The sequence below is a fragment of the Strix uralensis genome, chromosome 6 (genome assembly GCF_047716275.1).
Source record: "Strix uralensis isolate ZFMK-TIS-50842 chromosome 6, bStrUra1, whole genome shotgun sequence".
Taxonomy (NCBI): domain Eukaryota; kingdom Metazoa; phylum Chordata; class Aves; order Strigiformes; family Strigidae; genus Strix; species Strix uralensis.
The window spans coordinates 29,803,854-29,831,700 of NC_133977.1; the positions used below are offsets into that span (position 1 = coordinate 29,803,854).

At 40.5% G+C, this 27,847-nt stretch overlaps 1 protein-coding gene and 1 long non-coding RNA gene across 2 annotated transcripts in view; one reads left to right on the forward strand and one right to left on the reverse strand.

Moving 5' to 3' along the window:
- GYPC (glycophorin C (Gerbich blood group)) overlaps positions 1–23,745 on the reverse strand; it is a 41,090-nt gene extending 17,345 nt beyond the window's left edge. The window contains exon 1 of the mRNA XM_074873540.1: positions 23,538–23,745. Within this exon, the coding sequence (XP_074729641.1) occupies positions 23,538–23,571 (34 nt within the window). The 5' untranslated portion in view covers positions 23,572–23,745. The remainder of the gene's footprint in view (positions 1–23,537) is intronic.
- Positions 14,402–27,847, forward strand: part of LOC141945407 (uncharacterized) — a 65,340-nt gene continuing 51,894 nt past the window's right edge. Inside the window, exons 1-2 of the long non-coding RNA XR_012629505.1 lie at positions 14,402–14,412; positions 17,825–17,957. This is a non-coding gene — a long non-coding RNA (uncharacterized LOC141945407). The remainder of the gene's footprint in view (positions 14,413–17,824; positions 17,958–27,847) is intronic.

Genomic DNA, 27,847 nt, shown 5'->3' on the forward strand with positions numbered 1-27,847 from the left:
TTCTTTAAATTACAAATCTAAGCCACTAAAAGCTATAAGTCACTTCCAGCTCAAAAATTGTGACACTGGCTTTAAAATACTTTAAAACTTCTTTTATTTGCCCTTTCTTTCATACCCGAGCTTCATTCAAGTCTTACTTTCCAGGCCTTCTCTACAACGTCAAAGACAAAATGCACTTTGTAGAGGTTTTGGCATGATTTTGTGACACCAGGAAACATATCTTTAAGGAAAACACAAAGTATTGTGAGAATTCTGGTAAAGATGCAAGACTTATCAGTGAGCTACTTTAGAAGCATAACCATGTTAAGACATCCAAACTGACAAACCATTCAACTTACATGGTGATGGGAAGGGGCGTATTTGTTCTCAGAATGCCTTCTCTCATCCAGCATAGAAAGCACAGTTTTTAGATCCTGCTACTTGCAGAAAACAATACCTTAATGTGCTTCTGCGGCTCCTGTCAGTGACACATGGGATAAATTTGCAGAGAGGTTCAAGCTTTCTAATTTTTCAGGCATCGTTTTTGCCTGCTAAAGAAATTTCCAGAAAAAATCCAGTACTTGCACCCTTAGTGGTTTTGCAGTCAGCATGGTAGTAGCAATTTAAGTACCTACATGTTTGCTTGTTATGGATTTACACATGGAAAAGGCATGAAAGGAAAACTGTATCTGCAAAAGGATCCCCATTCGGCACATTTGATATGAATGCATGGGAATCATCCTACAGGACAGATCTAACCCACCGGTGCAAACTACCAAATCTCTGCGGTCTAATCCACAAGGGCAATTTGATGGGATAACGCAGACCTTACCCCAAACTCCTCAGTGTCTCTCTCATTTACTAACGTAACGCTCCAAACTAAAGCTGGGCAAGTGCTTACTGCTAAGTAGTGTTGAATATAGAAAGAAAAGCCCAAGATCACAACTCATGTTGTCACAGTTTCCTTGCAGCTGTGGGTGATATTACTGTTTTGGAGTGGGCGAGTCAAGCTGAGTGAGTATACAGATATCTATGTGTGATAAGCAGCTTTTACAACACAGTTTTCAAAGCCACTCAACACCAGTCAGGCAGCACTGCTCCTGCCTCTCAGGATTTTCCTATCCACATGCTTGTGCTTTCGATTCTTAGCAACCTAAGCCATCTCTTATCATGATGCTCCATTGCTGCCTGCTTGTGGTTACAATCTCAGATGAAGTCTTGGCTGCTAAATTACACTCAAATAGGTCTCTAAGTGCTTTCTTGGGCAACCCATTTTCTCTCTTGATGTGCCTGTTCATTGCATAAGAAGTGCTTGAAATTCATTCAATCCCTGTGAATGACGAGCTGAGCTCCTTAGGGCAGTCATTTCCTTCTTAAGCTTTCCTAGGTGTGCAGACTAGGAATCACACTGTAAGATTTCATCTTTAATCAGCTCACCTAACCACCTTATGAAAAACACCACTGTTAGTGGGACTTTTCCAGGTGAGGGACAATCCAACCTCATCTTAGTATATTCATGGATGTGCTTTGCAGAACCACCCCAAATGTTCGCTGTTGTTGCAGGAAGTGGTGTGTAAGCAGTCTGTAGGCTGAAATGTGTCTTTAGAATTCAACTATTAAGTGTTTAATGGTTTTGTCTTAAATATTGGTACTATCTGTGCACTTCTAGTAAACAAGGGAGATCTTCAAAATGAATAACATCCAGTTCATGATTCAGGTCAGATATAAATGGAATTTAGGGAAGGATTTTGCCTCTATATTGATTGTTCTTTCATACATTCATACATTTGAAAGAAAGCTTTAAGTATAACTGGAGACTAATGAAATACAGTTTACTCAGTCTAGTAAATTATTGTCTATTTTTTGGGTTGTATCAATTGACCTAGCACAACATACCATACCAATTTTGACTTATTTTAAAAAAAAGTTGTAATTTTAAAGGAAGACTGTCTTATCATGTAAAGAATCTAGGTGGGGTTTCAAAAAGATTAATCACTGATCTAATTGCTTCCACTGAAGATGACAGAAAGGAATCTCACTGGGTTCAGTAAAACATTATAAAATCCTGAAAGTATTGAGGAATACACAGAGTGTACCAGGAAGCTTTTGCAATTGGTAAAAACCTTTGTTATAATTTTTGCATTTTTAAATTTTTTAATTTAATGTATTTAAAAATGTATTTATTACAACTGTTCCTTTCCCAGGGGCTCTTTTTGTTCTTTGTATGCTCTTCTGAAGTCATCATTCCTCTTGACTGTAAAAGCAGGTCTGAATGTGTCCCTACTGTCATCACTGAGGCAAGACTTTTCTTACCACACATTTAGTATGGAAGAACTAATGAAGGCTTAACATCTCCATTGTTTATGCAATGGTGGTATGTCCTCCTTGCCCTTTGGTTTATGTTTGTGCCTTGCCAACACACTGCATTCATGAGAAAATCATTAATCTATTAACCTTAGCACACTGATTTAATTTACAAGCTATAGTTAGAACTGGTTCACTGCAGCTGCATGTGTGAAAACGAGTTGAACCAACTTCTTAAAAATATGTTAACTGCTCAAGCTGCTCTCTGGCCTGTATTATGATATCAGAGGCATTGCACTAAGGCCTTTCTGGATTAAAAAAAAACTTATTACCTATTTTAATATTTGCCAGTAAGTGCGCAGTGCCCTGCCAGAGCTGGCATCTCTTATCCCAAAGGGTCATCAGCCTGAACCCATCAATTTGACACATTGCACTGAAAAAGCCATCACCATCTCCCATTAGATAATGAAACACATCAAGGCTGTTCTTTCAAAATTAAGGAGCAGTTTCTCATCTGTCAATCTGGACAAGAGACAGAATAATTTGGCTTCCATTTATATACTAAATTATTATAAGGACAATAATGGTGATGTACAACAACCACCACATGATCTTTTGGGTAAATAAATGGACTATGCTTCAAATGTAAGGTAAATCATGCAGATTAAAAATATTTACAAAATTAAAATGCACCGGGTCCAATCCTCTTGCTATCCTAGCTAACAAGTACTTTAGTTATCAAGTAATTAATTCTGAGAAGACAAAATCCAGTCTCATTCAATTAAAATAAAGGTCTGTTCAAGACTTTCCACACTTTGTAAAATAGTTAGGATAAAAAGGCATTATCAAGTTAGTTTAATTAGATCAAGATTGCCACATAATTTTAACAGTTCTCATTTGATTCAGGTATACAGTGTCAGCAAAATATTTTTGTACCATTCTATGTTATAAACTAAGAAGGAGAAAATATGTTTTCCAATGTTTGAGGAAGTAATGGCTTCACTCACATAGTTTCTCCTTCTATTGTGAAGCTGAATTGTGCTTTGCCTTGGGGAAAATCAGAGATGGAGAGATACATTAAAAATCAGCTTGTCAAAAAATAATCATATGATATCCCTTAATGGTAAGAGGGACAAGGAGAAAATGTTCATGAAATTTGGGAAATTATTTTAGGTGAATAGTAAGGTTCTTTTTAAAATGAACAGATATTCTATATTTTGAAATTAAAAAAAAAAAAAAGAGAAGAAAATAGTCTTTTAAAGGGTTACATAATCTGAAAAACCACAGAATTTTTAGTTAAATCAAACTTTTCTGTTTATCCCCCAAAAGAGCTGACATCCCCCTCAATTCCCATTTCTGTTTGAACCACATTCTCTTTTTTTTATTTGCACTTACTAGAGACATACATTAAAGTACTTTCACTCCTTAGCTCAGGGTAGCTGAGTACCAGCCACCAGTTCTGATGGCAATTAAGTAAAGTGCATCCAGTAAGAACATTAAAATGGCATTTCCCCCTTAGAAGTTCTATAAATATTACAACCTTAAAGCTCCCATACAGCACAGTACTTGAGAGCTTATTTTAGGCCCATGTCCCCTCTGGGAACAGATATTTAATGTGTCCTGTGTATTCACACTGATGTATATATACAGAAAAAAATTGACAGAGAAATTCAGATGGATCTATCTGCTTCTTATAGCATCAGGAAGGACAATAAGGTTTCAGGGTCAGCAGAAGAAACCCAGAGCAGAGGAGAAGTTAGAGAGAGGAGCTTCTTCCCTGGCACTGGAGTTCCTTTGCAAGCAGGCAATGAAGCTCACAAAAGGATGTTGTAGAAACCTTGTTTTTAGGGATGGGACGTAGGAAGCCACCAAGGTCCACCCAGTGGTGGTCTTGCTGCTCATGTATAGTGGACAGGTTTTGCTGTGCTCCTATGGGAAAGCTGCTTGATGTCTGAAGATCAAACACTGCCTTCTTACCATACAAAGGGTACATGAAGTGTGTGGACCCAGAAGAAGGTCTCATCTTTTTCAAAAAATGTGGCAACTTGCAAGTTGTGCCTTGTTTTGTCTGTCTCATGTTTATAGTCTCACTGTAAAAAGTTCCTTACATTTCCATTAAAATATGTTAATGTAACCAGGCCATCATTTACATTTTTCCTCCACAACCACCAAAGTTGGCTCATGCTCCAAATGTACAACATGTTGGGGAAGATAAATTGACCTGGTATTGCTTCATTAAAGAAGAAGTGACGGTATGAATCACTCCATAGGTACAGTCCATGATCAGGACGTTTTCCTGCATGTGTTTTCCTCCCTGCTTTCCCTTCTTCATCAGAAGAGAGTACTCCTTTTGAGGGCTTTTTAATCAGGAAAGTTTTGAAACAAACACTAAACATCCAGTGAAATTTCTGCCTGACTTTCCTCCAAAGTCAACATTTTCAAGCTCTAGTCATTTTTTGTTGAATTAAAATGGGAACAAAATGGTCATTTGCTTATTCACTGAGATCAAAGCTGAATGGAAAGGAGTCACTGGCTTCACTGATTAACCATTTCAAATGCTGGAAATGATCACAGGTAATCAAAGGAGCTGACTATGGACATAGTGAAAAGCCATCTGACCACCTGCAACAGATACTTAACTTGTAATTCTTAAGAAACAGTGCGTGAAAGAAGCACACCTCACTGACCTAAACTTTGCATGTTAGAAACATAAGCATAAAAATTTGAGGCAGAACATTTCAGTGGAAAGTCAGAGGCCAAGAGGTCTTGGAGGACATGGTAATTCCTTCCCAACCCTTGTGTAAATGGTTATATGATGCAGTAAGACAATTTAACTACTAAACTGCTTGTAATTATTTACCAAGACGTGCTTTTAATTTGTACCTAACAGGTCTACCAGCCTCCGTCCTGACTCTCAGGCCTTTTGACCGTGTCATCAGAGGATAAGGTGATCTCTGTGTTTCTTAATGTTGCTGTGCTTGATTTTATGACCTTAATAACTTCTTAAGTTTGGGTTTTAGTCTACATTTGAAACACACCCTTTTTATGGATGTGGCCCTATTCAAGACAAACATTAGCTAAAATTAGTCCCCCTAACTAAGACAGACTGAACTGTTTGTTAGTATTTGAAATATTTCCATTGAATATATTCAGCAGCATTTTTGCACTGATTTTCTCTGTTCCTGATGTGTGCCTGACTGTCCTTGTAACCTTTACAAGTTTTGATTCCATTATTCAATCCCAACTGTTTTTAAAGGAAGAACAGGCAAAGATAAGCACTTTGCCACAATTTTCATGAAAAGTGTAGGCTGGAGAGAAAACGGAGACTAGGGTAGTCCAGCAGTGAAGGAAAGGCAGCAAGGACTCAGCAATTTTAAGCTCTGTTTAGTAGCAGTCGGTTCTCCAGTCACCACGTGCTTTCCAATCATCATGCACGTAGGTCCAGAGGACCTGCAGCAAGGTGCTTCCCCTCCTGCAAGGAGCTGCTCTGGGAGGGAGCCAGTGTATGCTGGGGGTGGGATTTAGGGGCCAGAGACATAAATCCGAAAGCAGGAGTGTTTCACTGGTTCTATTGCTGGCAGAAAACTTGTTTTAATGAACACTTACATGTAAGGAAAGAAACATGGCCATTACTCTATTAAGGCTGATAAATGTCTATTTCTCATTTTGAGATGAAAAAGCTTGACCTTGTGCTTAAATTAGAGGTGATATGACAAATTACAGGTGATATGATCAAATTACAGGTGATGTCATCTCGAAGTCACTTGGAACCTAGCAAAAGCCTAAAGTTATGCACAAAGATGTTACCCTGACAATTCAAAGAATGTAGTGCCAGGCTACTATCCTTAGAAAAGTATAATCATTTTCCCAACATGGGCAGGTTTCTTTTATGTCTCCTTCCCACCACCGATATTTTGTAGCAAAGCAGCCCAAAAGGTGACAATTCTTGGAAACAGGAGCTCTCTGTGCTCCATTCCCTAGCTTATTTGATATGAATTGTATTCAGCTACATCCAGCTCATACACCAGTGCTTGCCTAAGGCACCATCTACTAAGCATTGCAAGTGGAAATGTCAGGATGCTTAGCATATGCTCTTCAGGGACACAGAGATCTTTCCTGGAGCACTGATGAGGTTAATATTATTAATGGAGATATCTCTAGAAGAAACAATCTTCCAAATGTTTTAAATATTGAGCATATTAAACAAAGAAAATAAAACATATTGAAACACCTTAGAAACTTGCAAGGCAAATAGTAGCTCAGGGCAACAACATTTCTCATTTTCCAAGGATTCTGCAATGAATATGCAGATTTCTTTTGCATATCTGCTCCATTTAAAAAGACAAAGACCATTTTATTATCTGAAAAGCGTTTACGTATCAGTCCAAGCTGTCTGAATCAAGTTGAGTAATTTTAGCAAAACTTCTTTACCATCTATCATTCATCTGAGCAATTCTAGACAGATTGTGCAAAAAATGTTAAAGAGAGGGGAAAAAAAAAGAAAAAAGTCTCACTTGTCTATTATTTTTGGACAGTTGTCTGGCATTATTTGACAAATAGCATATTGAATGCATTAAGAGAGCGGAACATGAAAAAGCCTTCATTGCAGCCATATACTGGATGTTTTTCAGTGCTGGATTTATATTGTTGTGAGATTCATTAACAGTTCATTACTAATGTTCCTCTCTCCTAGTGAAACATGAATGGTAAGTACCATGTAGGTGGAGAGCTAATAACCAACCTGACAAGACTTTTGACTACTGGAAAGGAGTCTATATGATCTAAATTGTCTCCACAGGTGCTGCAGAGGGGACATTAGTTGGCAGTTGGCCTAGGTGATTGTTGTAGGTCCCTTCCAACTGGAAATATTCTATTTCTATTCCTATTCTATTCTATTCTATTCTATTCTATTCTATTCTATTCTATTCTATTCTATTCTATTCTATTCTATTCTGACATGCCTTCTTTCAAGAAGATCCATTCAGCTTCAACAGAAGTATGATGAATCCTGGGACATAAGGTGGGAATTCGTCTTCCTGTCAACCAATCAGCAAACCTAGAAGACTAGTTTAGATTGGAAACCTAGGTTTCTGGAGTCTATAATTAGGGAAAATAAATCCCAACCATTACTGTTAGCATTGCTTAACCATCCCTTTCCAAAGCCTGTGCTGAGGGCTTAGCTTTTTTTTGCAGAGCTTTCAACATGCACTGGTCAGAAAGGCTAGATCTCTCTTACAGGTGCTTAAATAGTGTCTTACACTCTGCTTTTGCCTGTTAAGTTGAAGTCATGTTTATGGAAGCAATCTTATTGTGCCAAAACTTGGTGCTACTACATTCCTAACTAGAAAAGAATTCCATTTAGTTTAGTGTCCTGATAAGGAGTCCTTCTTGGGTTATTGCTCACTTGAATGGCTCTCTGTAGACAAATGTTGACTTTCACACAACTTGGAGAATGATAACAATTTCTGAGGCTTCTGCTTCTCTTTCAAATCTGGTTGAAACTGGTCAGTGGATCCAAAAGTTCTTGATGGGAAGTGACAGATGGATGAACAGATGATTAAGCAGACAGATAGACAGCAGGAACACATAAGACTCATTTCATTAGGAAACTGGACTGAAAACAGAAGTAGCACTGGGTACTTGGATAATATTCATATTTTGGTCACCAATTTAAAAAATGCCATGTTTTTGCAACCATTTCAATGCTTGTAGAAGATGTCCTTAGTGGTTTAAACAGCAAAGGAAACACCAAAGGGACATTGCTGAAATTTTTTTCGGCTTATTTTTTGTCAGAATGCTACATTTTTACAGTTTGGACTATATTTTAAACCTTTAAAGCCAGATTTGGCTTGGACAGCCCTGGCAATTTCAATAGAGGATTAATGTGTGTCATTAAGCAAAGAAATATGGTCTAGTACTTTTCAATAGCAACAAATGCTTGCTATGGCACTTCTGTGATTAACATATTTTTGACTTACTATAAAGCCTTTGGTCTGCTCCTTTCCTAAATGTATGAAATATACATGCAGGAAAGCTGAGAGTAAATTATTGTGATTTGAGCTGGTTGCTACATTCCAGCAGAAAAGGGCATTCTTGTTCCTAACCCTTTTCCTTTCAAGCTGATCCAGCAGAAAACCAGCCCACCAAAAGAAGAGGTGGTGGGTATTTACTTACTGGCAAACTGATCATGTAGTCTGACTGTCTGTCAATCTGTTAACAGGTAGGGGTTTGCTAGGTGCAGAGAGAGAGGGCAAAAAGCGGGAATGCTCTTTTGGGTGGGTGGAGTACATTACAAATCTGCACTCAGAAAAAACAAGTCCCCCAAAAGAGAAGCATAAGGAGAAAAACAGCTGGATAAAGCTGGAGATTTCCTTGCTAGATTGCTCTGAATAGAACAGAAAACTCCAGATTTTTACAGCCAAGTCACTTATTTGAAATACATTAGCTCTAGAAGTCCATGGAAAAAGTTGGGTTTGGTATTCCCTGTGTAAGAATATATTGGAATGCACTAAGAAGTAAGACCCTTCTCTCAGCTGTCAAAATAGGGACCCTAGTGCAGAGCTGTTACTCTGTACCTCTTTCCCTGCCTGGAGGGGTGCTGCTCTTTCACAGCTGAATCAGCAACAGTCATGCACTGCAGCCGAGCAGCAGAAGTCACTGTTGTCCCATTTACACTTGTATCAAAGCAGGGCACTATTCCAACACACAAAGTGAAATACCAAATGGTATACATACAAGGTGGGATTTGCAAAAGCTCACTCTGTTAAACTGCTTCTGCTCCCTTTGAAGTTGGTGACAGATCTCCCACGCATTCCAACTGCTCAGTTGGGCCAATGGTGAAAGCTTTTAAAAACTCTATTTTATGAATATTAGAAACATGATAGAGCCAAGGATTCATCATCAAGATCATCATACATAGCCTCTGGTGTCCATCCTCTCTGTTTTCCAACTTCCCAGTTTAATTCACCAGTTGATGCTGTCTAAGACTGCAAAAACCTGACTTTGCAAGTAGCCAGAAGAGAGCCTGCAAATTTCTCAAAGCTCTTTCATAACAAACCCAAATTACCATTGCCTCCAGAGAAGTCTGCTTTGAAACAGTATCATAAGGTCAAGCTATCCCACTGAAACACCTATTAGTATAAAGAGAATGAAAAAAAAAAAAAAAAAGAAAAAAAGGAAAAATTAACAAACCAACAGCACTAGTACAGCCCTGGAAAATATGAAGTCATAAGTAGAGTTCAGCCAGAGCAGACTCCCATTAAACTTTGTTTAAGAGCCAAGTTCCACCCTGAGATATGTGTGAGCTGCAGTTTGTTTCAGGGGGAGCTGTGCTGTACTTCATGTCAGGGCAAGGTTTGGACACAAGTATGTATCTGTTACGAGTCAGAGAGGAGTAAAGTCCACATCCCTTTTGCATTTTTTGGTTCTGTCTGCATGGATGGAATAGAAAACTGAAAGAAGTGGTTAAAACAGCCCACAATTTTACAGAGTCTGTCTGTCAATTTTAATTCCTTCTTCCACAAGACCTGAATGCCTGTGTTTCTAAACCCACTAAGCTACTTTCATGAGACATGGTAGCCTTTCCCCATGTCCCTGACACGCCCACTAGAGTTAAACACACAGGCAGAAGCTCTAAGGCTTGTCCTTCTAGCTTTTTTTTTCTTGGGAGTCGCTTTAGGAGACACTCAGCAAGAAGTGTCCCCTAGGATATGCACATGCTTTACAAAGAAGGGACATACACAGCAGTCTGGCTTTACTTCTTTAATGCCTTCCACTGAACACTTCTGTCTGACAAGTAGGAGCTCCACTGAATGAGGAGGGGAAAAAGAGTGGCAGAGACTTTCCCTATCCTGTTTGCATTCCCAGATAGGGGCTAGGCATATCGGCAACCACGTGCTGTGCTGAGTTGCATGGATAGCCTCAGGCAACGGCCTTTATCTAACAGCTCCTGCTGCACGGCTGGCTGTTAGAGGGGACAAAACGATAGCCATGGCCACATGCATTTCTGCGTGGCTCCTGGAGGCACTGTGGTTACCTGGGGAACAAGGCAGGGGAGTGCCTTGCTCCCTGACATGAGCTGTGCCTTCAGTAATGCTGAGCTCCCAAGGTTGAATTCCTTCAACTACAAGTTAAAAGAGCTCATTCAAGAAGAGGGAAAAGGGGGAGGTAAGGCTCAGTCCTGCCAAGTGCTGAGTCTGGATGTGAGCAGGAGGTTAAAGTTTTTCATATGAGAAACTCTGGTAAACGAAAAAGCTTTTATACCCCAAGGCAACCCTTTAAACACTGAAATACTAACTGGCTCAAGACTTTCCCATGCCTCAGATCCCTAGATCATTGCCTTGTGCTTTAACTCTCCATTAGGCATCTGCTACTGGCTCTAACGGGGAAGACGGACCATCAGCTCCATGCTCACTACAGTACTTTCATGAGCAAAGCTGGAAAAACATTTAAGTCCTGCACACCCAGCACCATCAGGATCAAACCTACATTGGCAATCACTTGTCATGGATACTGTAGCAGATGGGAAGAGGTGTCAGTGGCCCTGAGAAAGATAATCTTTTTTTCTTAATAATGGTGTAACCTAATGTTCAGCTGGTGAGGGCCAAGGGAGACACTCAGGCAGCTCTGGTAATAACACAACATTGCTTCATTGTGCAATGGCAGTGAAACAAAGGATGAGAAAAATCACTACCAAATCCCATTAGCTAGAAGATGGATTGGAAATAGCCCAGCAGGGATGGGGAATGGGAAGGATAGATATGGGTGCCCTGGTAGTCTGGAGAGAATATATGGCCCTTGGCCACAGCTGGTGTGCCACAACTTTGCGCCTGTCAAGGGACTGATTTTGCATTTCTTGTTACACCTTTCCTCACCCAGGATTATGTTCAGTGTGGGGGAGAAGTAGCATCTTAGGGATATAGATGCTCATGCCCACAGACAGCAAGCTGTTAACTTAATGTACCAAACAGTGGCAAACAAGATCAGTTGTGAAACTGGACACCCACATTTATCAGTATCTCCCTGGCAGACTTCCCTCAGCCACCCACAAGTCCTGGACCTTGTTGTGGGCTGCAGTCAGCAGGGCATGGCTGGTGGGGTTGATCCCTTAGAGTTGGGAAGCCTCTTCTCTGGTGTGAGCTGTGAAGTAAATCACTTAGGTGCAAAACAGCATGTGCTAGATGTTCCAGTTTCCAAGTCTATTTTCCTCATTCAGTGGAGGAACAAGGAAGGGGAGTCCCTTGCTCCCTGACACGAGCTCTGCCTTCAGTAATGCTGAGCTCCCAAGGTTGAATTCCTTCAGCTACAAGTTCTTCATTCAATGAGGAAAATACACCCTTCTCCTCTGGAATGAATCACAGACACAATCTTTAATTACAGCACATGTGCTCCCCCCCAAATGACTGATGCAGTTTCATCTCTGATAAAAATAAGCACCCAGACCTTAAAAGGGAGTAGCTTTTACTTCCCCCTCTGGTCACCTCCAGCAGCTGACAGTCTCTGCAAGGTCCTGGGGCTGGGCTGCACTGCATTTGAAAGGGAGGGAGATTTTCCCAGCGATTTGTTACTCAAGTCACTTAAAAACAGCACAGTAAGAGCAGCGACTTAGAAGTCATGCTCTCACCTGCTCCACTACTGGCCTCTGGAGAAAACAGGACACAGGATATGCTTCCTGCCTGGGAAAGGCTTGTAGCAGCTAGGGAGAGAAGGCATGACCTTTTCCTTAAAGGAAATACAAGTCATGGAGAGGAGTAGGGGGAAAAAGTCCAGGCTGCATTTTACCTTAAAAACAGTGTCATGCAGTCATACCTCCTCTTGCTTTCTCCCCCCGTGTTTAAAGTTGATCCTTACTTATTTAGCAGTGACACATTTTCAACAGTTTCATCCCTCTTTTCCACCGCATTGTTGCTCCAGTCAGTTAAGAACCTTCTGACACAAGTCAGATGCTGTTGAAATGAAAGGTTTCATTCATTGCAGGCAAAGGAAATCAGACAAGGCACCCCAAGAGGAGAAGGGCTTGGTTCATGCTCTATTTCCAGCTCACAAATGGTTATGTCCCCAGGATGCAGAGATTAAGCATCTCACACAGAACATGGGAAGAGAAAGAAGAGTCTTTGTCTGAGATTCACAGATTTTAATGCATTCCAGAAGGGGAAATCTTTTACTGAGAAGTAACAACAAAGTTCAGAGAAATGCAAAAGCATTTATCTCCCCAGTCGCATTCCTGCCTGCCAGAAGTGGGAGGGGTGATTTACTCCTCCTTGGTACAAGGAGTCCCTTATGGATCATTAATCCACAGGGAGAATGAGCTCAGGAGACATAGGCATCTTTTCTTAATGTTTAAGAACCTTGACTCAGCAGGAAGTATTCTTCTTTGGGAGCATACAGGATCAGTTTATCTTTATTTGCTCCCTACTACCTCCTGCTTTCAATAGTGCTTCCTACAAGAGCTCTAGTTAACACTGAGAAATCACTTTGCCTTCATTAAAATCTGTGGTAATAGTAGCTGCCGTGAGCTAAATCAAGGTATTTGAAGTAGCATAATATTTAAAAGTGAAGATCTGAAATCAGCAAATTCTGATCCAAAGTCCAATGACATCAATATAAGCAATCTCAAATTCCAGGGTACAAGTATCTCAACACCACTGACTTTAGCAATATGATGATAACTTGCAGTGAGTAAGGCATTTCCTGAGAAGCTCTGCAGAAACATGAAGGAGACACAAGTGGTCAACTATTTGTTTATATGTCAGGACATCAGGTGATGAAGCTTTCTGTTTGCAGCTAGAGCTAATCACAAAACATACACCAAAACTTATGGTAGGAAAGGGGTTAGGTCTGGTGGACACCTCTTGTTATTATGTTCTCATTTCTTTGGGAGTAATAAAAAGAAAAATCCTCTCATTTTGTCTCACTTTGTCTCTCTGAAATCACCTGAACATATTTCCACAATGCTTCAGTTGCTAAGTGAGGAACATTAAAAAGTGGTTATATCTATTCACAATAGGCAGACATTTACAAAATGCCGCTAGTCTGTAGTGGATGACATTTTATACTCTTTACCTTGGCGAAAAAATGTGCAGCAGAGAACTACATTTCTGTATTCAAATCTCCCAAGAAGCACTCACTCCATGCTCAGACTTGCCAGGTTCCACATAAGTCTGGTAAATCCACGTCCTTATTGCTGTAAATGACTTACAAGATCAGAATGTGGCTGAAAGAGAAAACCCAAAGCTGGCTGGTGTCCTTGGGTTTTATGCTCTCCTGTGTGTCTGTGTGGGCATGCAGCATCCTTTATTTTTGCTCTTTGTCAAACATTGTGTTACAGAGTTAGGCTTTGACAAGTTGAAAAGTATGAAGATTAGAACAATCATATTTACATGTATTACCACCTGCTACTTCATTTCTTCCATGGTGCTTAAATGTTCAAGCATGTGGCTTTGAATCACACTACCTTTAATACACTTAAAAACTCTGCTAGATTTCCAGCTTGCTTTGATCTCCACAGTTTAGAGACTGTCTCAGAGAGTACAAATAAATATGTTTAGGGGAAAAATATTTTCAAGGAGAAAACTCTAAAGTCCTTCCAACTTGATATGCCTTGCCTGTTGATGTCACACCTAAGGTTGTTTTTTGCTTTTTATCTTTATGCTTCAGGAGGCCTAAATCTCTGCCCAGAATGATCAACTTGAAGACGTAACTTGGGAAGATGGATGTGATTAGTGCCCCTTATCATAAACACTGAAGTAGCAAATAATTGGTGACTTTTGTTTGGAAAAGAGATGGAAGAAGACATAATTTCTGTCCTGAGGAATTTACAGACTAAACAAAGCAAAAAGGATACATTTATGCAATGGAGAAGGCTGTATTTCGTTAAGAAGGAATGGGAAGGATGTGGGAGGAAAGATGGTAAGAGCTTGCTATTAATCATAAGTAGGAAGGAGACATTGACTGGAGAGCTGGAAACAGAGGAAGGACTTGAGTAACCCAGGCTGTGAGTAAACCAGCTTCTTTCTGGGGCTGTACACCACCATCTTTTCCATTTCCCAGCACATGAAGTCACCATGCATCACTGCCTTTGTGGTAATGGCTTGGACTTGAAGTAATCTCAAATTGTTCCCTGTACTGCAAGTAAGTAGAAATGACAACTGGGTTCTTGGATCAGGGTGTGGGATGGTTAACTTGAGAAGGAGATATGGGGAGATATGGTGAGGTGGGTGGGCAAGTAAGTAGTATGGGAGAGGTGTTTGGAGGGACCAGATCCATCCAGCTCTACAAAAGATGAAATAGAAAGTGATTTTTCATTTTTAAAATAATAATCAAGGATCCTGACACTAACCATTGCTTGAGCTCGAGATATGGAAGACACCTCTCAGTGGGAGATGGGAAAATGCCAATCAACAAGGTTTCAGAAGAATTGCTCCCCTTCCATTAGGTGGCACAACCTGCACAAGGACTGACAAAGCACCCTTTTCCTCCCTGACCTGGTATTGTTCTTCCTGGCCATGCTAATGTTAGCAGCAGCCATTCACTCCACTCTTCTTCATGACTGGAGCAGGGATAGGATAAAAGTGACAGGGTGTGCAGAGCACACTGAGTGGTTTTGAAAGAGTGAGAAAATCATGACTTCCCCTTTTCCCAAAGCAAAGGGGAAGCTGGAACGGAAGCATGGCTCTCAATGGCAGTTTTGTTTCTTGGTCTGCTCTGCTCAACAGCTTATGCAGGGTTTTCTGTAGAGATGCAGCCTAATCCTGTGTATATCCCCCTGTTTCCACCAAGGGCTTAATTACCATTAGTAACTGGTAGTATAGGCTTCTTTAAAATAAAAAATCCCAATGAGTTCAGTGAGGGGAAAATTGGATTTCTATGTAACAGAGTCCAAAAATCAAAGTCCATTGACGTAATTATGAAAATTCAAGAGAGACAGACAATAATAAACTCTCCTAATTGTGTGATCCAGGATGCAAAAAACGTGTTGTAAATAAGAATTCCTATGTGATGACAGGAAAGATCTGGAGGGGGGAGGTGTTGTTTCATAGCAAGCTGTGAAGATGAGAAAGCAAAGAGAAACCAGTGGAGAAGAGGGAGGAAGATGGAAGAGGGAGCAACTCCCAAAGGAAACAAGGCCTCAGCCCAGAGGATGACAGGGGAAGATCTATGTCTTCCTTGCCTGTGCTTTTCTGCCTTCCCGCTGCCAGGACTGTCGAAGTCCTTGAAAGAAGGGAGGAAAAGGCATTTAACAACTGGGACCTGTGTGTCTCTCCTATGTTGAGATATGAGGACTTACCTGTGGGCTGAGAAAGGGACAGACAGGATGGATTAGGAGGTGCAGAGGATATCTGAACTAGACAACTTGAGAGGGCAGGTGTGAGAGAGAGGTAATGATAGAGACTATTCTGCTCTCTGAGAGCATCCTTGTGTCAAAGATACATCAAGAATTTAATTTTCTGCTCTCTCTATTGGATAGGACAGGAACCGTGATCATGACATTTGAATGAACCATCAATAGTTACAACCACCTCTGCTAGCTCATGAGTGCTGGTTATTAAAACCTCAGGAAATAACAGACTCTACTGAAAATAAAATTTCATAATAAAATGGTAAATTTCTAGCCCTAATACATGCTAAGAAAACCTTGAAAGCCAAATTCAACAATACAGATTCCAGAAGATGGAAATAAAATGTAAAAAGAGTGTCATTTTAAACATACTTCAGAATTTTGGAAAACATACATGTTTCCTGAATTCTTGGATGACCACATTTTTATGATAACTCTTCACAATCCACTAGAAATAATTTTTCCCTGTACTCATTCATACATATAACTCTTTAATCACCTGTGATTAAGTGATTTGTGGGCTATTTGTTTTACCTAAAGATTATTTGGTTTAGCTGAAGTTGGTCATCAAGAGCTGCTTTTTCATCCTTTGTTAAATGACTGAAATTTTTGAAACATCCAATTAGCAGATGAGAAGCATTTTCTTTTGCCTTAGTAAGAATGTTTTTGCAAAGAAAACAAGCTTATTTTTCGTGCGTACCAACAAATTTGCCTACACAAAGGGATCAAGTTAACCTGGAGTAACAATTCTGTGAAAGCTTTTCCAGTATAAATTCATTTTCCCATAACTGATTGAGGTGGACACAGAATTACATAATATGATTGATTAAATTTATGAATAAGTATTCTGTTTCCAAAGGAGGATAGTTATTCTTTAAAGAATAATTTCTATTTCAGAACAAATATTCTAAAATGATCAGTTTTTCTAGAAAACAGTCCTGAAGATGCAACTAACAAATTCTCCTAGTACAGATGATCTACTAAAGGAACACAAACCTGACCAAATATCCTGCCTGCTTGAGGTTTAAACTTGCACAGTTCACTGCCTGAAGAAGAACGCAGACTTGGCCTTTCCTAATCTGGGTTATCCCCTTTTAAGTAGTTTGATCCATATGGAACACCTACTTCCTCCTTGTTTCTTAAGTCATTATCGTTGCTTTTCTCTGGATCTTTGTTTATGTGGACATGGGTTCTGTAATAGTCTCCAAGATGGATTTGGGCAAATGCTGTAGATACTTAAATTCAAAACATGGAGTGATTTGGTGTCTATACCATTATTAGCTGCTAGGCTCTGACTGTAAATACAGTCAGTAGAGAGACACCTGAACCTGGCATCTGCAAGGGATAGTTTGCATAAGGCTGTTTTGCTAATGTTTTACTATATCATGTAAAAAGGATATTTTGTAATGTTTCCTTCTTATAAATAGCCCAAATCATCTTCTCGCTTTCTCTCTTGTTACTGAGTTTATGCCTTTGCTAAGTCTTCAAAAATCTAGCCATTTTTTCTGCTACTTTTGAAGGTATCTATCATACAAAAAGGGAAACATGAGCTTGTGGGTATTGGTCTGTGACTAGAGATGTAGTCAGGGAAATAAAACTCTCCATACCCAGAAGTCTCACTTGTGAAAAGCCATATAAGTAGTGAAAAGGGTGGTTTGTATATATATGTATGCCTGTGTATATGTATACTTACAGATATACACTATATTATATATATATACACTCTGTGTGTATATATGTAGGTATGTAAAGAATTAAAATCCATTTTCTTGGCTTGATGTTACTAAAGTAGTCTCTGTTTGCAAATCTAAACACCTACACATATGTAAAGTTGTGATGTCTGATTCTGCACTGCTGTGACCTTGTCACACATGCTCTTTATAATGTGGACTGCCTCATAAAACTAGACATTTTAAACATGCAGTTCCCAGTAAAATAGGCATTCACCACTCATGATAACATGGAGCTGTCTCAGGGTGTGTTCAAAAGCCCCCCTGCAACTTACTGATAAAAAGCTTAACTCCATTTCAGGGCTTATCTGAAGAAGAAAGAGGTAGACCCTCATGAAATAACTGATTTTTTTTTTTTCCTAAGATGAAAAAGAGAGGGAGAGGGAAGGAAAAAAAAAAATCACTTTTAAAACTTCAATGCAGTAGAACAAGTTTAACCCGTTGAGATTTTAAGTGGAGCTTTCTGCTTCATCAGGAAGAACCCTGTGGTGAAACATATGTCAGAAGAGAAGAAGATATGAGAAACTGGCCTCCTTTGCAGATGAGAAGATTAATTAAGAGGAAAATCACTTAGCCAGATGTCTCATTGGTGAAACTACACGTGCAAGGTACATCTGCAATAAGGGAGCAGCATAACACAGACAGGGCATTTGATTTCCATGCTAATATTGAACAGATTAGATCATGCTGACTCTTGGAGAAACAGAGGAGTTCAGATCTTATTTCGGCTACAAATTAAGAGCTCCATGTCTGTTGTTATAACATTGCAGTATTGTTACTTGATGCAGTTGAGTTATGGGTTACAAATAAATTATCCAGAGAAGGCAGTCCTTTTCTCCATTCATGTTCATAAATTGTTGGCAAACCAAACCTGATTTCTTCAAGTGCCACTTTTCTTCATTTGCCAAGCAGTTTTTCAGAATGCTTAGCAGCTGGTGAATTTTCCATCAACTCATTACTGGGGTAACTGTCAAATTCATTTGACTTAGGAACTTAAGTCTTTCAGAAGTAGGTAAAACATAGTCTGTCTGTTCTCCAAAAACTTGCCCAGCTAAGGACTTCATGTATACTTGTCACTGCAGCATCTGCATGTCCCCCAATTTTTCATGCATTTCCTATCACAACTTGGATGTGAAGCTAGTGCCAAATGCCATGTTTAAGTTTTCTGATCTTTCTGTGGAAAACAAATAACCTGGTTGCTAAATTACTTCTGAGCTACATTTTTTTCCTAAGCATGCATTACAAAATTAGAGAGTGGGAAGCAAAGAGCTGTTGCCCCAGTGGATCTACTGGAATCGTTACTAACTCCTACCTCCTGGCTGCTATAAATGCCTTCCCATAGCCAAAAGCTGCATCTCCAGCAGTGCCCCTGGAAAGCCGTCATTTCTCTCCTACCTGTAATCTGTCCTCTCTATGTAGTCTAACAGCCTTTTGAAGAAAGGGTGCCTGTACAGCACCTAGCACAATCAGATCCCTCTGTTGGCTTGAATTTCTCTATGCTATAGGAATACTAATCCCTCCCCAACAATAGAGACAGGCACTCCACAGAGCAGACACACAAACAGACTTTCATTAGAGAATGCAGTCCTGAAAGCCTGTTTTACAAAAGGCTTTGCTGATTGGACTCAGTTATTTGAACAGTGATGGATACAGCGTATATTCCATAAGAGCCTAGAAAGAAAGGTGCAGCAGTATCAGCAATGAGATGCAGACACCGCACAATTCTGTAATACTAATAGGCTTAAGCACATAACCAGCCATAACCTGAATCTTTAACATCTACTGTGTAAATAATCGGCTTTTTTTTCCTTTTTTTTTTTTTTTTTTTTTTTTTTTTTTTTTTTTTTGTGAAAAGCAGTGCCCAGAAATGCTGAGAAATGTGTATTTTAAAAAATCAGACTCCTGTTTGGGTGGACATCTCCCCTATTCCCTCCAGCTTAGCAGTTTGCCAACATTTCTCCTGTTAATTACCGAAATTTCAAGTACATTCTGAGCCTTTCAATTTGCAGACTTTCACATCAACATCTCAGGCAATGAGGGTGTCAGGTAGAGCCCTGGGGTATAAAGCCAAATTTTCCATTTCATATGCACAGTGGTGGGAGACAAATATATAAGCAGAGGCATTCAATTTACATAAATGCTTGTGGGACACATTTCGAGACTTCTGTGCTAAAAATGAAAGGTTATTATGATCTATAGGTTTCCTTGCTTTTAAATGCTCACAGGTTTACCAGTGAAGACCAAAATTTTCATAATCAATAGCCTCCATTTTTGTTTATTAGTTACTGTCACAGACAAGCGCTTCTGTTGATTAAGGGCAATGAAATCAAAGCTATTGCCAAGGCAGTGAATGACATGATTAAAAGTCTACGGGGATCATTTGCGGCTTTTCGCAGGCCCCATGTGAAAGGTAAGTGGTATTGCTCCAGGAACATTTAAAGGACCATTTTGCAGTCCCAATGTATATCTCATAATGAGTTAAAGATGGAGCAAGGCTGTTCTCAGAACCCGACTTGCCATTCACAGCTGTAAGTCACTTTGTCTTTATTGGGGGCCACCTTTGCCAGGCTCTCAGCCTCCTTGGAGGGGACAACCCACACATACTTGACTCTTTTTGTCAGAAGCCCTTGCTGTCATTGCAGCAGGTGGAGAAGCCGGGCATGATGGAGCTGAGACCTCCCGTGGGACAGAGGCAGCACCAGGGTCTGCTCCCTGCGAGCAGGGCAGGGCCTGCGCCTGGGCTCCTGTTGAACTACAGCTGGCAATGCAGATGGAAAGCACACAGGTCACAAGGCTTGTGCTGCTTCACCCTGTTCCTGACCCTCCTCCTCTCTCTGCAGCTGGACTGAGGCTCAGTCTTGCCTCCTTTTGGGCCAATTCTTCTACATAGCACAGACCACACTGCTTCCCTACCCACTCAGAAGGAAGACCTTATCTGCTGGTAGGTGATGAGGAAGAGAAGCCTCCAAAAACTGCTGTCCTTAACCACTAATTCCTTTGACAGCTGGCATTTGGAGTATGAGGCCCAGATAAAACATTCACAGCATGCCGAGTACAGATTAAATCCCATAAGGTGCACAACACTTTCTTCAAGGGGATGGACACCTTTGACCCCTAAAGACAGCTTTGCATAGATCACTGCTTCCCCAGACTGAACCTTTGACCTGGTGACATTTATTTGCGTGAGTCCTTCACCTCATTTGAGCTGTCCCGTTGCCTTGGAACTGGGTCACTGCAATCTAAAAGGAAGAGGGTGAAAGCTGCAGCCTTAACAGAGATTGGCAAACCTGTGGAATCCCTCAGATTTTGTAATAAGTCAGGCGGCTACTGCCTGTACATCTGAGCAGAGATGGAAGTGATGCAGTGAAAAATTAGGAAGTTCACATTCCTGCAGCCAGGCTGGGTCCCTTTTATATCATAATAATAATAAGATGGGAAAAAAAAAAGGAAACTGGAGATATATTCACAGCACAATATTGTATTCAAACTGAGCCAGTAAAATTCAAGCCCAACTCCATTTTTGCCTCTGGTAGCAGACTTCTTTACTTAGGTATTCCATTTTTTTCCAGCCACACACAAATGTCCTTTAACAATGAATGATGGAGTAAATATACATACACTGCCTAACAGCAGCAGGCTGAATTACTAGCTCCCTTGCCTCTCTGTTGAGTATACAGAGAGTCCACTAAGAGTGATGGGATATCTGAGATGGGCATGGGAAGTGCCTGAGGTTAGATGGTGTGGCATCCCTGTATAGAGGCAGGGTTCACAGAGTTGAATATTTTAAATCTGAAACAGTAGTTTGCTCCCACCTGGATTGCCAGGATCATACTGTATTTATAGAATGAATAAAAATTCCTTATCAGCTGTGAGCAAATACAAGGAGATAAGTGAAGAACACCAGCAATTAGGTAACTTAACACTGTTGAGTTTACATCAGTAGGCAGCTGCTCTGTGGTCTCACCCGCAGGTACTCCGCAAAGAATTAGTATGTTCAGTATAGTCAAAGGTTTTGTTGTTTCTTTATGCATTTTCACACCCATTTCAAAGATTTTCACTATGGTTATGAAGCAAATTAGTTTTCCCAATTACTCTGCCTCTCTGGCAAATATATGCTGTCCATGCTGTATAGTGCCTGTCAATAGACTGATCTTACAATATCTTGTTTCTTTTAGAAATTGATGGAATTTTACTAAGAAATAAGACCCTTTTCCCCAAGACCTACCCCAAAACCTTAGCCATCATAAAAGCAATGCATCAAACTTGCATTATACAAGGAATATAGTACTATCAGATTTCCCTCTAATTTAATGTTGTTCTTAATCTGTAAATTTGATCCATGTAATTTAAAAAAAAAAAAAAGAAACAAAAAAAAAGAAACAAAAGAAAGACTGAAACAAAATACAGGAACATTCTGTCTGAATCAGTAATGGAAATTATGAGAGCAAATAAAGAATAGATGGTCACTATTTTTCAGTCAGTATACTTCTTCTAGCTAGATTGCAAGCCATTTATTTTCACTGGCAATCATATGACCTTAAATTGTACCAAGCTGAGAATTCCTACCTAGATTTTGGAACAAACAAGAGAACCTGATGCATCAGACTTTTTTTGTTATGAACAGACAAAAGGCCCCACGGCGTACTAACTCTTCATCCAGATCCAGCCTAGGGCCTTTTCTGGGGTCCTCTGACAACCTGGGTCTGCCAGAGAAGTGATTTGCAATGTATTCGGGACTGTAGAGCTGGTCCTGGACTTGTCACCTGGCCAAGCCTGTCACTAAAGATACACGATTGAGCCTGGAGCCTTGTTGATATTGCACAATGAGCAAAATGCACCTCAATGAGTCATGACCACCCTCCTGCACAGGCTTGGAGAGCACCAGTGGTAGTAATTTACTCAAGCTTTTCCAAACCCAAACTTTCAGAATCCTGAATTAGCCTGCGTGTTTCTTTCCTAGCAATAATAGCAAACAAACTGTAATAGAAACAACAAAAACCAAGCTATAATATTCTAAACTGTTGAATAAAATAGAATAAAATAGGATATAAAGCTAACATCTAATCTTTATTGTTGGTTAGAACTTGCAAAAAGGACTGGTCAGGATTTCAGAGATGATGCTCACTGTGTCGTTTCTGCTGGATCAGCCTGCCTCATTCAAAGCTTGGGAAACATTGTCAATGTCAACATCCATACAGAACAAATATTCTTACAGAAATCTCTGGATCAAATCCTGAAGCACAGGCAGCTCCCAGCACTGCTGTCTGTGCTTTCTGCCTTCATTATTGATACCACGGTATGATAAATAATTCTGCTATTGGCAGTTTGTTTATTAAAAATAATACAAAGCTACTGTCTTGAATTAAACCAGGAAAGATCATACTAAAGCCATAGAAGAGATATGGAGCTATTGCAGCACCGAAAACTCAGAGTTTTCCCATTGACTTTTCTCAGTTTATCAAATCAGAATCCATCCCCTTCCGCTCCCCTTTCTTTTTAATACTGTCCCAAAATGAACGCTACCATGATGCAGCTGACCCTCTGTGCGCTCTTGCCTGTTAGGGCCAAATTCCTTCTTTTCAAATTTACTGAAATATGAAGAGTTACAACAGCAGAGGACTTGCCCTCCTGTACCCTCTCTTGCTGAGAAACTAATTTGCTAGTCCTTAAGCCCATGTTTCTAAGTTTCCAGGAGCAGAAACACATTGTGGCTTTAAATATAGACTGTCAGTTTGTGGCTTGCGTCTCATATTACACACAGACAGCTTGAGACTCTAAACACAAGTTGGGCAGCACCATTAATATCTTAGAAAAGCGTCAGTACGCTTTCGAAATGCTCTATATTTTCATTCCTGAAGGCGGGGGGAGGGAAAAACATGCAAATGAAACTTTTCTAAGCCAGGGTTTAGGCGGAAATGTTACTAACTTTGCTCGGTCCTATTCAGGAGTCAGAGTTTGCAGAGCCCGTTTCAGTTCTTCACACACACGCGCGCGCACAAACACAAAGAATAAAAAAGGAAAACGGTTTCATCACAGCTTTTTTTCTTCAGGATTAGTCTCAGGCGTTCTTTTTTTCTTTTTTCTTTTTCTTTTTTTGCATATGAAATGCATTAAACAATCTTTTCCTTAAGCGGCAGACTGATAAATCCACTCTTATTGTAAGGAGGGGGGGAGATAAGGGTACTCACGTGGTTGAGATGTCGTATTGTTTTGGTAACTCATAATTTACGCCTTTGAAAAATGCCTTATTTGTGTTGACAGTCTCTCTTCCCTGCTCAGAACCGACGGCGGGATTGAACAGAACAGCTGGAAGAGCCCAGGAAAATGCTCCTCTTGTTCAGGCTCTCCTTGCCTGGCTCCTGACCCTTTTACAACTGGAAAAGGAAACAGCACATGTGTCATTCTCTTTTGCCTGTGTAGCTCACATGAGCGGGGAGGGGCACCCATTTGCAGATAGCAGTAACTGTATTCAAGTTTTGCAACTTGGATGTATTCCACCCCTTTGCTTTTACTAGCCAGCAACCAGTGGAAAGAAAATGCTCTTTTCATTCTTAGCCAAATCTGGACGCACCTATTAGAATCGCTTCCCAAACCCCTACCCACTGCTGTTGATATTAAGTGCAAAACTTGCTGCTGACTCCCTTCCTAAAATGCTTATTATCAGTGGGTGAGATTGAAAGTAGGGCTTTCAATTTTCATTGCCCACCAGCACCCTTAACACTCACAGTCTGATTCTGTCCTTTTAACAGGTGAAAATTGAGAATGCCATTTACTGGGTCAGAGTAGTTATGTCAGCATATAGCATGAATCTATACTGTGCTCAGAACAAGGAGGAACCTGTGGCTGTGGCACAAGCTGAGGCACAGGTAAGTCCAGTCCTGGCTCTGACACAGGCTTCATATGGTACCTTGGGCAAAGCATTAATATCTGCCTCAGTTTGCCATCTGTACACTAAAGACGATACAACTGATTTCCTCACAGTTTTGGTATTTTTATTTTAATCTTCAGGCAGGCATTGTTTATAAATAGGATATATTTATTGATCTGCATTGGTCAATTTACTCATACACCACAGCAAGTTTTTCAGCCTGGACTAGGCTACCAGCTTCCTCATTTATATTACTACCATTTAAAGCTATCTGTTTGGCTATCTGCATGCTATGCTGTGATCAGTGGTATGTAGTTGTTCTAAGTGTGCATACATAGTCAGTCTGCAGCTGACATGGGCTAGGACTTCTAGGTCGTACCAAAATACAAGTAATTTATAACGCATATGTCTTAGACACTAAGAAGAGTGGACAAAGTTTCCATTTTCCTGGTCTCTGCGAGTCAGGATGAATTAACTGCTCATCTGTGACAGCAAAAACACAGTAACCATTGGAATAGAAGTGGAAAAAACCAGTCATGAATTTCAGGCTGGGACTCATCCTGTTTTGCAAAACTGTTGCAGGATATTTCTGTGAAATCATCTCAGTGACCTACAAGAAATCGATGCTGTGAACTTGGTTCACAGTATTTGTTTAACAGTGACTTATTTACATGCCAACGACAAATAACAGCTTGTTTGTGAGCATAGATACAGTAAATTACTTCGGTCAGCGTTTTCCACACTCTGGGCTTGTGGTAGAGAGCCCTGGAACATTTAGTGATAGACAGAGCAAAGCAAGGCACAAAACAAAGAGTGAAAAATAATAGCAAAAACTCCTGACATTGCTCCACTGGCTTCAACTCTATAGCATTACATTGATTTGCACCAGCTAGTTTCTCCATGAAAATACTGATGGGCGTATTATTTATTACTTTTTCTATATCTGAAGCACAGTGTGCACAGGTAAAATTTGGGCTTTCTGTCCTGAGGCATGAGAATTGTTGTCATGCAAAGATATTACATTTAAATCTTTCATCATCCTGATCCCTGAGAAATTTCAGAACTGCTGTCAAGAAAAGACTTCTTAGATGCTGCAGCTGAACTGAAGGACAGAAGATATTGATGCCTTCATTATGTTACTGCCAGTGGTCTAGTCCCTTCCCAGGAGTTTTGTGGCGAACTACTCAAAATGACATACAGGCACCAAAGTGGGCTGCCTTGAACTGAGCCCGCTTAGCTCCTAGTGCATCTGTCCAACAGGTCCTGCATCTGTGTTGTTTGTTCTTATTAAGGCTACTCTCCTACCACCAAAATTGTGAGGAGAGTTATACCCAAGCTCATATAAGAGGATCCTGGCAGAGCCAAGCCTACGTGGGAAAGTCCCTTTTAACACCTTGGAATCTTCACTTTTCTTAGGACTTCTTTCTTTGCTTGATGAATAGAGTGAGGTTCCCAGGAAATCAGAGAACCATCCAAGGCTGCTGCTTGCCCTCAAGCGGGCCATTAAAGAGACCCTCCCTGACCTTTCCCTCTCATCATTAATGGGAAATATGTGAGGTTGAAAAAGGAAGTGAGCATGACAGCTCCACACAGCCCAACAATGCTTCTGGAGGAGCCTGAGACCAGGGCACAAAACAAAGAGCAGCCCAGTGCTCTCTGCCTGCCCCGACCCTCAGTCAACTGCCCCTGTGAAACAGAAAGCACCAAAGAAACCCAGAACAAAACATGGGAGTGGAATGGTGGTGGGGAAAATATTGCATTAATCGATAATTTCCAGCTTGTCTGAACTCTCTCCTAAACTTTAAATACAGTGGTTGCTTCTGGCAAAAAAGTCCCACAAAAAGGCAAAAGAATGAAGATAACAGAAGGGTTAGCTGAAAGCATTTTTCATCTAAGGGCTGTGGCATTCATACAGGATCCACCCAATCTGTGGGATAATGCAGGTATGATGGGAAGTGTGTGTGTTAGCCGTGTGGCTTTTATCAGCCAATTACTTCATCTTCTGGGGCCACCATGTTCCCATTAACCTACAGAAGTATTGGTTTCCTGCCTTGGTGAATACTTTTGTATCTCTAACCTTTGAAAGCTCAGAGTGTTTTTCTGAGCAAGGAAACCAAAATTTGCTTTTTGTTGTAGTAGTGCTTTCAGATGTGACAGTCTTTTCAGGTCCAAGAGTGTTAGCTCAGAAGTCGGACCTCTGTTGCCTCTGATACTGCAACTTAGCCTACTCCTCCTAAGCACAGCTATGTAATGAATTCATAGTCAGGCCCCCATGGTTGTTCTTTTTGATACTACCTTGCTCCAAGATAAATGATATTTCACAATCATTCAGGCTTGGCAAACCGATGCCCCATGCTGCAGCTGTTGTTCCCAACAGGAAGGGAGGGTTTAGGCTGCACTCGAAGGAAAATAAATAAATAAACCAAAGGAAAAAAATCTCTCTTCAGGAAGTTAAGCCTGAAAACAATCGGACATCTTCTCTGTCTGAATCACTGTCTTTGCTGGATTTTCATGACAAAACATAATGTAAAATCTGTAATCTCAGCCTGTAAAAACTGTGGCAAGATTGAAGGAGGCTGAGTGGAAAACTCTCAGTAATATCCTTGTCCACCGTGTGCAGCCTCCCCATCTCAGAGAGGATGTAGCAGTGGCTAAAGTGGTTCTTGCCTGGTTGTGAGTTCAAGATGGGCCTCATGCCACTGACAGCCACATTTGCATGAGCCAGTGGTGTGTTCCACCAGGTCACGTGCCGTGGTCCCCTGGCTAGCTGGTGTAAGAAATGGTGTTGACTTTCTCCTGTCCTCTGCTGGCTACACACTTCAGGCTGTCTTAAAAATGCCAGGTTGGTGAGCTATGTGTGGTTGGGATGGATCCCAAACTTTCAAGACTTTCTGCAGGTCAAAGAGAGATACAGCTATGGTGCAGCAGAAATTAGACTGAATCCTGAAGGAGGGATACTTCATATGAGAGATGCTTCAGAAAAGCATTTTGTGTCCGGACACTCTGTGAAATACCATTTTCTACTGATTAACTTCCTCTCTATCTCTGGAAGGAATAACAGTCTATTTATTTGTTACCTTGTGTGTTAGGGTCTCCCCCCTGATTTCAGTCCTATAGTTTCTTCCTGTTTCCTATATATTTTTGTGTTAAGAGGGTAGGGATTACTGGCCATAGACTACCCATCCCTTGTGTGGGCTAATTCAGGTCTGGTGTAATGTCATGGAGTATGAAACCTTTATCACCATGCAAAAGGGATCAAAATAGATTTATTACACAGAAAGGTTTATAATGCTAGTATAGCTCATGTTTTATGTGGTGTCTATGTCACCTCTGACTAACTGCAACTAGCTTGTGAAATTCTTGGGACAGAGAGCAGGAATTTTCTATCTGCAGTCATAACAGTCATAACAGTAATTGTTATGGAACAAGTTTTTGACCCAAAAGAGAGGATTTACTCTGGAGATAACTGATCAGCTCTCCTTCCTACTCTGTATATCAGGCATATGTCTTTATTTTTACCATCCCTCTGACTTCTACTTGAACTTTTGGGATATACAAACACAGCATACCCCCTGCTTTGCCTTATCTCACAACTACTTGTAGTTAAAGGATGTAGTGTGCCTGTTTGTG